This window comes from Lathyrus oleraceus, chromosome 5 (assembly GCF_024323335.1).
Source record: "Lathyrus oleraceus cultivar Zhongwan6 chromosome 5, CAAS_Psat_ZW6_1.0, whole genome shotgun sequence".
NCBI classification, from domain to species: Eukaryota; Viridiplantae; Streptophyta; class Magnoliopsida; order Fabales; family Fabaceae; genus Lathyrus; species Lathyrus oleraceus.
In genome coordinates this window covers 622,323,550-622,333,359 of record NC_066583.1, presented here as the reverse complement: position 1 = coordinate 622,333,359, position 9,810 = coordinate 622,323,550, and the positions used below count along the sequence as shown (strand labels likewise).

At 35.0% G+C, this 9,810-nt stretch overlaps 2 protein-coding genes across 2 annotated transcripts; one reads left to right on the top strand and one right to left on the bottom strand.

The window, feature by feature from the left end:
- Positions 1 to 268: 268 nt before the first annotated feature.
- Positions 269 to 1,208, top strand: LOC127087197 (uncharacterized). The gene is made up of 2 exons (XM_051028064.1): positions 269 to 821; positions 913 to 1,208. Exons 1-2 carry the CDS (start codon positions 495 to 497, stop codon positions 1,063 to 1,065), a joined length of 480 nt encoding a protein of 159 aa, XP_050884021.1. The 5' UTR covers positions 269 to 494; the 3' UTR covers positions 1,066 to 1,208.
- Positions 1,209 to 1,796: 588 nt separating this feature from the next.
- On the bottom strand, positions 1,797 to 7,594 carry LOC127087196 (pumilio homolog 2). The gene is made up of 10 exons (XM_051028063.1): positions 7,367 to 7,594; positions 6,442 to 7,243; positions 4,314 to 5,866; positions 4,069 to 4,210; positions 3,888 to 3,995; positions 3,575 to 3,787; positions 3,378 to 3,488; positions 2,661 to 2,855; positions 2,320 to 2,494; positions 1,797 to 2,222 (listed from the first exon to the last, which is right to left on the bottom strand). Exons 2-10 carry the CDS (start codon positions 7,063 to 7,065, stop codon positions 2,182 to 2,184), a joined length of 3,162 nt encoding a protein of 1,053 aa, XP_050884020.1. The 5' UTR covers positions 7,066 to 7,243; positions 7,367 to 7,594; the 3' UTR covers positions 1,797 to 2,181.
- Between the last annotated feature and the right edge of the window lie 2,216 nt (positions 7,595 to 9,810).

Sequence of the window (9,810 nt, the reverse complement as noted above, 5' to 3'; positions counted from 1 at the left end):
TCTATGTAATGTTAAATATTGGAATGTTAATTTGCTTTTGATTTGACCTATCAATGCATATGCTAGATATGCATCTTTGAATGTCATATTAAAGGTGTGTAGAGAGATATCTCCGGACACCTCAATATTGATACGAAAAATATATCTCCAGATTAAACTTCAATAAAATAAAAGTGTATTTAAATTAAAAATTGTAAAAAAAATAAATAGAAATATACATCCTACGGTTTGTATATAATGAGTTAGTCCATTATACATGTTGGAGAAGATGCACCCACATAGAATTTAAAGCTCATCCTACTGTTTGTATATAATGAGTTAGTCCATTATACATGTTGGAGAAGTTACTCTAGTAGTAATAGGATTCACTGATAGGATCTAATCAAAAAGATAGCAAAGCAACCCCAACCAAAACCGTGGTTGGGCCACGTCACATAAGCAAAAAAGTGAATCAAGTGATTGCCATTGCTCTGACTGAGTGAGGGTAAGAAGCCATGACCATGGCCAGTGCTGCATTTGCACAATCTCCACAAATTGCAACCTTCCTTTCGAAATCTCCTTCTTCTTTCCATTTCCACACACGCTTTCGCTCTCTTCCAACTACTTCATCTTTCTCTCCCATTATCTCCCCATCCACGAAATCCATCCTTTTACATAATAAGTCCAAACTTTTGCCAAATCCTCTTGCTGCTGCAGCTGCCGAAGACGCCGCCGTTGATGCCACAGAGCAATTGGTCACAACCCCCGTTGATGCCGGGTCCGTAATCGTGTCAGTTCTTTTCTTCCTCGCTTTCATTGGCTTATCCGTTATCAGTATCGGGGTATATTCGTAATTTCCTTCTCTAATTTCAACATTTTTTTTTAATTATCGTGAATTAGTTTGTGACTACATCACTATTGGTTGTGTTACAGGTTATCTATTTAGTAGTAACAGATTTCTTGACAAAAAGAGAGAAAGAGAAGTTTGTGAAAGAAGAAGCTAAGAAAGGAAAAAAGAAAAAGAACAGGAAAATGTTTAAGGGGAGGCCTAGAGGCTCTGGTCAAAAGACTTTCCGCGACGATTAGATTAATAAAGTCCCTCTATTCATTCTTGCAATGAAATCGGATTCATTTTCACCTATGGTTTTGCAGATTGTGTAGTTAGCACAATGTTTTAACAGAGAAGTAAGAAACATTATCGTCAATGACATGAAATATTTGAGGATTCATGTGTGCTTCATTCCTTGTTTCTTATCTTCTGTGTATCTATTTACTGCCACATTCGCATATTTTTTTCTTCCAAGGTTAATTGGTTTTCAGTTTAGTACACAATTTATGGTAAGAAAGAATAATTTAGTAATTTAAATTGTTTCAACTCTGATAATTTTTCTACCCAAAAAATTACTCTTTGCAGTAGAGCATCAAAGATACCAATTTATACCAAAAAAAGTGTAATTGCCCTAAAGATTTTGAGAAAGCAATTCCGTATTTCCCAAAATTGAGACATCTACAATTTCAAAATCCAAAACAATAGATTACCCTTTCATTTTATTTGTCTATACAAATCAAATTAGTCCATTATAAAGCATACTCACCTTGAAAACATTGCATATTTTATCCATCAAATTGTCTCTAAATATTTTATTAATCTTCTGAGATATATCGCACAAAACATGGTAGTGAATAAACGTGGTACAAGTTTGTAGCAGTGAGGCAAATATAAGCCTGTGGGAGTGAAAAAACATGGTACGATATTATAACAAACAAGGTATATAGTAGTGAAGGCAAATATGAGCATGTAAAATTGGGAAATAAAGTGAAAGAAAAACACTGCTTTCATCTAAATAATGATAAAACATAAAAAGCTCTTCACATAGCAACATTTTGTACAGTCTCGTCAGCTTATAAACTACCTCACCGTTTTATGAAAAACTTTACATCCTCCACCTCGCCTTCCACCGGGCATCAGAGGTGTAGTAAGTAGTATTACACATCTGAACCTCTCACCTCACTTAAATTCTATGTATAAACTACAGAATGTACAGTTCTCAATTACAAACCGATAATTTTATTACCAATCGGCCACAACTATCCATCAGACAGATAAATAGATAGATAAACATAAATAACTCTTGCATGCAGGAGGAGATCACACTAGCCTCAGTTAGCTGTACAGACAACACTCTTTCTCTACTCTCACTCCTAAGCAGTAGTATGAGGAGACTGAGCAGCAATTCTCCTCTCTGCAACAAATTACATGTTGCATGTACTTAGTACCTTCTCATGCAAATAGAAGAGTATATAAAAAAACTTTAATTCAAATCATGAATAAATATGTACCTCCAGCAGCAACAAGTTTCTCTACACGGGCTACGATATGCTTTCCGTAGGTGTACTTTTTCAATGCATTCAAATGAACTTTGATTCGCGAAAGAATTAGCTCACGCTGTTGGTCATCGCAAGTCTCCAGCACCTTCTGTACAACATAATTAGCAAACTGATCTTTCATCATTGCCTGCATACATAAAAGAGGAGATGATTTATCATTTGCAAGATATGACAAATTACAATCAATTTTGTCAAGCCATATAGAAAGTTCCTATAAAAGTGAAAACATGCCATTATGTCAAAACATTAAATAGGCAAATATGATTCATAGTTTTTAAGGGATGTAAAGAAACCTGCAGAGGCTCATTTTCATCCGTTGAGCCCAGCATCTCATTTACAAGCAATAGGCGCTCAGAAGGACCTCCAAACGTCAAACACTTCTCCACAACATTAGAGGCAAACTTCTGCTGGCTCATTTGAACTATATTGCCTGCTAATTCCTTGATAATTGTGGAACGCTCGTGAGGTTTACCATGCTCAAGGACATGCTGTTATCGAAGAGGAGAAGATGAAAGTAAACAAGAGATCAGCTTACAAGTATAAATGACATGCTAAATGGTAATTGCTTACTGCATGTGGAGTTCAAAGTATTGGGTGGCCAGCAACTAGAAGTTAAATTTGGATTGAGTATAAAGCATGGTATGCTATGACATCAAGCAATAAATAAAAAAATACAAAGCAACAATTAAGACCAAACATTCTTAATAAACTAAGTATTAACCCATTAAAAAATCTAGATTTATATAGTCGACATAGAGAGTACTGTGTGTGATGGTGTATATATCATAGAAAAAGGAGACAGGCATATGGTCAAAAACGAGTTGCCCAGCTGGGATTTTACTTGGCCCAAAGTGAAGAAAAGCTTGATAGCTGCAATGAATTAAAAAGCAAAACACCATAATAAAGTAAACCATACAAAAATTATGATTGTTAGGGTGAACCACTTTTGAATCAATAAGTGTGACAATAAATAGCTCAAATAAAAGTAGTTGTAATAATAAATTTAAAACCTGGACAACATAGTTGCCATACTGATCCTGGGCTAACATGCTAACTGCTCCTAAAATCTCATCCATAACTTTTTGCTGTGTGCTAGGATCTTCACAGTGCTCCAGGACTCTCTGCCATGTGAAATAAATGGTATTACATTTTCGAGGTCTTTAAACTGCACAAAAAAAGAGAAACAGAAGCACTGAATAGATCTTACCTGTATCACCCGGCAACCATATGGATGGGTTGATAATGTCACAACTTGATCAAAAAAAGTTGAGACAATAAAGTCGATTGCATCTTCAGGTACGCATTCAATACATTTCTGAATGACATGGTTGCCATTCTGATCTCGTACACAGCGCATGATATTACCATCAAGCTCTTGAACCATTTTAATCTTCTGGTCCAGATCAACAACTTCTATGGCCTAATTATAATATATACAAATTAAAAAAGGATGTCACATTCAGAAAATAATGGACACAAAGCCACTAGAAATATCAACTACTGCACTTAATTGTCAATACCTTCTGGATGACTCGACAACCATACATTTGAAGGCTAAGTGTCAGAACGTGGCCATAAAGCTTGTTTGCTAACTCCCTTCTTTGGGATGCAAGTCCGTGCTCAAAAAACTGTCAGATGCAAACTGTCACTCTACCAAGGTCCACATTTATGCATGGTTAACATAGATAGAGTGATAATTACCTTCTGAACCACATAATTACCAAAGACATCGGTCATCAAAGCAAGAGCATGTGGAGTGATTTCCTGATAAACCATATTCTTTTCTTCAGTAGTTGCTGTTTCAAGCTTTTGTTGAATAAAACGGCTCCCATATTGATCAGCACTGCCAATAAGAGCAAATTAAATTAATTTTATTGTCCCCAAGAATCTTGGCAATATTACAAATAATTAACCAACAGAACACCAATCAGGCTAAAAAGGTATACCTGAATTCAACAACATGGCCAGATATTTCAGAAAGCTCAAAACACTTAGTTTTATTGCTTTTAAACTCTTCCAACAGAGATGAAGCGAAGTTTTCATCCACGTTTCCAGCATCTAGGTGCCATGGTGCCATAGCCCCAGCTACATTCCTCATTCCAGAAGCAAAATTCATATTTAGGTCATTATGCCTGATAGGACTGCCAGACCCAACTGGAGAATTGGATAAAGAGTTTGCCATTGGACTTCCTGGATAAGACAAACCAACACCATACGCAGGATTTCCATAATAACCATGATGGTTGGAACCGCCGGATTTACCACCAAGTGGAACATTGTATTGTGACTTCTGGGGTGAAAGCAGAGATCCAAGATAAGCTTTCTGAAGCTCAAGTAAATTCATGTACGAGTTTCCCAAGTAATTCCTGTCTGCAGCTGGGTCATTAAGAGCACCAAGTTGTGCAGCAGCATACTCAGGTGTCCTCATGTACTGAAGATACATTGGGTCAACATAAGAAGCCTGAAGACCACCGCCTGCAGTTTGATTTCCCATTCTACTTAAAACATGCACATCAGATGGAGAAGAAACTCCAGAAGGAAAACCACCACCAAGGATTCTTGAATCCATTCCAGGGGATGCCATTGCTGATGCTGCAGCAACATTCTCAAACAGAGGTGGCATGTTCCCAGTTCCAAGTTGGTTAGTCATGAAGGATGCCAATGCTGGATTTCCACCATACCCACTCAGGCCATAGTTATTAAATGATGAATTGGTACCATCTGAAGGCTGGTACTGTGCAGGCAAGCCACCTCCACCACTATAAGGAGAGCTAGGTGATCCATTGAAATACGAGTTATTGGGAGAAACAGCAGACATTTGATGCTCGGCCTGCCTATCCAAGGACGGACTTTTCATGTCTGACCTGCTACTGCTTCTCTTAACTGAATCAGAGTGAGCTATTTTCTGTAAGTGTCCCGATTCAGATTTTTTTAAATATGCTTGTTGCTTGCCATGATCCTGACCGCCTGGCATACCAAAAAGATATCTTGCATAATTATTAACATCGGACTCAACCTGTGATGCGAAATGGTTATCACCATCCAACACATCGTCTGCTGACAATTTCATGCCAGACATTGCTGAGACAATATTTGCAGAACCATTTTTGACGCCAGAAGAAACATCATTAAATGCTTCAGGACTGGTAATACCTCTCTTCTCAGCAGCAGCAGCAACTCTCCCACTACCGATAGGCGTGGGGCAAGGACTGGGAGCCCTAGCAATGTGTTGTGGATCAGGAGTAGTGCTTCGTGACAGGGAAGAGCCACCAAGTGCAGCAGCATAAGAATATGAAGCTTGTGTGCCAACATTTTGGGATGCAGGTGACCCTTGAACATTTGATCCAGACCTTACACCATCAGTGGCTAAGGAACCATGGCGCAAATGAGCCAGCTCTGCTTCAGCAGAAGCTGCAATCTCAACATTTTCATCAAATGCATTACGACTGGCTGGACGAGAAGGAAAGCCTGTGACGGGGGAGTTGCGTCCCAAGTCATCCTGCACAAGTAATGGTTGGAGATTATCAGTAGAATAAAAAGGGTCAAGAAAGAGAGAAAAGCAAAATTTGAATATACACATATTTATATATAATATGTAGAACAGAAAGTTCACATTTGATAATAGCAAGAAAAATAAATATTTACAAATCGTAGGAAAGATAGCTTGTTTCACCAAAAATGAATTATCAAGCAAACATCCAAAATCAAAAAAGAAATAAAAGATTAAGCTGAACAGATAAGAGGAGGCACTGAAAGATATGAACACAACAATACAGCCACAAAATAGCTGCAGGGCCATTATCAACATAGGCTCAGAAGCTTTAAACTATGATGTTTACAAGAGTCCCAAGATATAGGATTCTGAGGAATTGCTGAATATGAGCCAAATCAATTAAATTTTTGGTATTCAATTTGTTAGTGGGACTTGTAAGTTTCAAACTATCAATGTGCCCAAAAGATTTTACAGTGGATGCAAAGATCAAACTGAAAAGTGAAAATACAGAAGTGAAACATGACAAATTCCAGTGAAAACTAAACAAGTGCAAAAACTGAGTAATGAAAGAAACAAGTCACCTGAAAAATTTCTGCAAGGCTCTTTTGCTTGCTTCCAAGACCTGGTCCTAGCAAACCAATGAGTCCATCTCCACCCCACTCAGCAGAACCTCTAGCTTTTTCATCAACCACTACCTCATTTTCTCTTTTCCTATTATTAAAACCCGGAGGCGTAGCAAACACCGACCTGCCAGCATTATCATCAGCCCCGTTAACTTTCCTCCTATCACCAATCCCACCAATTACAGAAGCTCCACCTTTTAGTCTCTGCGAAAACCTCCAATCCTCCTTTGATAGCAAAGGAGGCGGAAGTCTAGGATTCAGATTCACATTAGAGTAATAATACGACAGATAAGCTGGATCAGACCTAAGCTCCTCCTCAGAACCAAAACCATTCCCAGAAAACTCCGAAATCCCAGCCGCCCCGGTGGACCCACTCCCAAATAACCCACCAACTGCATTCAAAGAACCATCCACAGTTGGAGGAGCTGATCCACTCCTATACAAATTAAGTTCAGGTTCATGATCATCAACCTCATGCCGTCTTTGATCACGAAGCAACATCCCTATTTCCTTCTCAAATTCATCTCCAAATGAACCCTCATTCCCACCAATCACCGGCCTCCTACCCAATTCAGACAACATTTTTACTTTCAAAAACTCAAACCGATAATTACAGTTTTCATCCCCTAAAACCTGATCACTACCCTTAAACAAAAACAAAACCCTAAACTGTTAAACAACTCAAAAACCCAAACTTTCATCGTCAAAACGGAGAAGCCCCATATTTACAACCTCAAAAGCTCTCACTTGTAAGTAACTACTGAAAACAAAAATTAATTAAAATAACAATGATAATATTAATAATAGTAGTAGTAATAAAAATAATAATAATCAACTATCTCCATGAACATGAACACTGCAAGCTGAAACTAAACAAACTAACCTAAGAATCAATCATCAAAAGAAGGTTGAGAAATTGAGTATTTTGGATTGGATTCCATAATTACTGACCGAAAATTGGTGACAAGAATCTAATCGGTGCGAGGAGAAGATAGTGATGAAATCGAGTGTGTTGATGAATCTGGCGGCTATTGGTTCTTACAAGAACCCTTAGGGTTTTGGTCTAGAAGAAGAGGAATTTATACAATGATGATATGAAAAGCAAACCCAACACAAATTAAATTTTTGTTATTTATTTATATATTTATTATTATTTTAAATTTAATTCTCCGAATTTTTCTTAAATTTATTTATAAAATTGATATTAAAAATAAAAAAAAAATCCAAAAAATGAGGAGAATTGACCAAGTGATATGTGAGTATGAGAGAGAATAATAATTTGCTAAAATAGGTAAAAAGAAGAATCTATAATAAATTGACACGTAGTGTTATTGAGAAAGACACGTAGTGTTATTAGATTCGATGTTTGAATGAACACATAGCACAATAATAGGAGTACTAATATTAGCTGAGTACTGTTAAGTTTCTTCAACTGTCCATGACTCATTACTTCATACTTTGCCTTCTTTTAGGACTTTTTGGATAAGAAGGAGGAATAAGCAGGCTTGGTTTTTTTTTTTTTTTTTATTAACAAATCATTGTCTAAATCATTGTGTGAATATAAAAATTATGAAAAAAAGTTTTTTTTAATTTAAAAAAATATTGTATAAAATTAATTATAATAATTTTAAAATAATTTGTCATGAAGATAACCTAAAAATTAGCCACTAAATATGGAGCTTTTATAGAAAAAGTCAAAATATGAATATGCCATTTTTTTATTGCTTGTTTTAACAATTTATTTTATGTTTTTTATGTTTTTTAAAGAAATTAATATATAAGTATTATGCTGGAAAATAATGTATTTAATTTTTTGAAAATTTAAAATTATTATTTCCATTATAAAATTTCTACTTTTTTATTTATTCATTTTTGTTAAGTTTTGTTAAAGTATTTATTAAGATAATCCTTATTTTATTTTTTAAACATATTTTTGTTATTGCAAAGGTATAAGGCTTGTTGGGTTTCTTGTGTTAATTATACTTTTCTTGAAATGCTGAGTTGATTATAGCCATTATTGAAAAAAAGATTTGTACCAAAAAAATTACTACTACTACTACTATGGTTGAAACAAAGATTATGTTGCCAATTGACATCACCTTCACGAACATGTTGTCTTGTTGTCAAACATACACTAGCATCCGACAAAAGTTTTCAACATTCTAGTTTCACATTGCACTTCTACTGATTCCTATCTATCCAAGCACAAAAACAACTTTTTCTTACTAAAAATAAAACAATAATACAACAAAAATATGCAACAAATCCAAAACAAAACAAAGTGTTATCAAAGGTGTTAGTGATTCGTCTCTAAAAGGTGATAGGTAAGGTGATTTCAGAAAATCAATCTCTTTGATTTTGTAAAAAAAATAAGAATTTAGGTTGGCTATACAACAAACACTTTCAACATTTGATTTGATTGTTAATTCTTATCAATATTATAATTCAAATATATATCATTTAATGCTCATAATTTGTTTTGGTTTTGAAACTTTTCTTATTATAAAAGTTTACAAAGTTTCAAATCACTTTGAAAGATAGTGATACTTGAAAATGATCTTTGAATTGTGTAAATGATGATATGAAAACTCTAATTTTGTTTTCAATGTTAAACCAAGACATTTAGAAACCTCTAAGAATGGATGCATATTTTTGAAATAAGTTTTGTCATTCAAAAAAGTGATTTTGGTTCATGAAAAAATGTATTGGTTCAGCTAGTATTTGAATATCATATTATGGTATTCCAATATCACTTTATAACGTACCAATTTTTTAGAATTTTCACATTGGTATTCGAATACCACTTTTTTGGCAGCACTAAAAACAATATTTTATAATTGAAAATAGTTTTTTAAGGCAAGGCTTTGTGGATTTTTATGTGATAACTTTGAAAATGTTTTAGCTTTATTTTAAATGATATTTTATGAGTTTTAAAATGATATAAGACATGATAATAATATTTTAAAATATCAATATTTTTAACCTAAATTTTTAATATTTTTGTCAATTGTCTTTAATCAATCATTGCCTTCATCTTTATCTTCTTTTGTTGTCATTCATGTATTTATCTTTTTCTTGTTTTGTTGATGCATTTATCTTCATCAAAACTCTAGTCAAGGTCGAATAGAAACTTGTAGTATTATATTAGTAAAGGCATCGCCTAGGGCAATGTCCTTATACCGTCTTAGAGAAGGTGACGATAGAGTATCGACTAAAGGGAGGTATCGCCTCACCCTGTGGTCTCTATTGTTGTTACATGAAAAATGTAGGATAAGACTTTTCTTGGGCGGGGAGTAAGTCAAAGTTATTAACTGACTCGTGACTCCC

What these genes read in the sequence shown, in the direction of transcription:
- LOC127087196 (XM_051028063.1), bottom strand. Translation starts at nt 7,065, where the DNA reads ATGTTGTCTGAATTGGGTAGGAGGCCGGTGATTGGTGGGAATGAGGGT. An exon ending in GGCCATGTTGTTGAATTCAG is followed by an intron (nt 4,211 to 4,313) that starts GTATACCTTTTT and finishes TCTTATTGGCAG; the next exon opens with TGCTGATCAATATGGGAGCC. An exon ending in GTAATTATGTGGTTCAGAAG is followed by an intron (nt 3,996 to 4,068) that starts GTAATTATCACT and finishes TGCATCTGACAG; the next exon opens with TTTTTTGAGCACGGACTTGC.
- LOC127087197 (XM_051028064.1), top strand. Translation starts at nt 495, where the DNA reads ATGACCATGGCCAGTGCTGCATTTGCACAATCTCCACAAATTGCAACC. An exon ending in TATCCGTTATCAGTATCGGG is followed by an intron (nt 822 to 912) that starts GTATATTCGTAA and finishes GTTGTGTTACAG; the next exon opens with GTTATCTATTTAGTAGTAAC.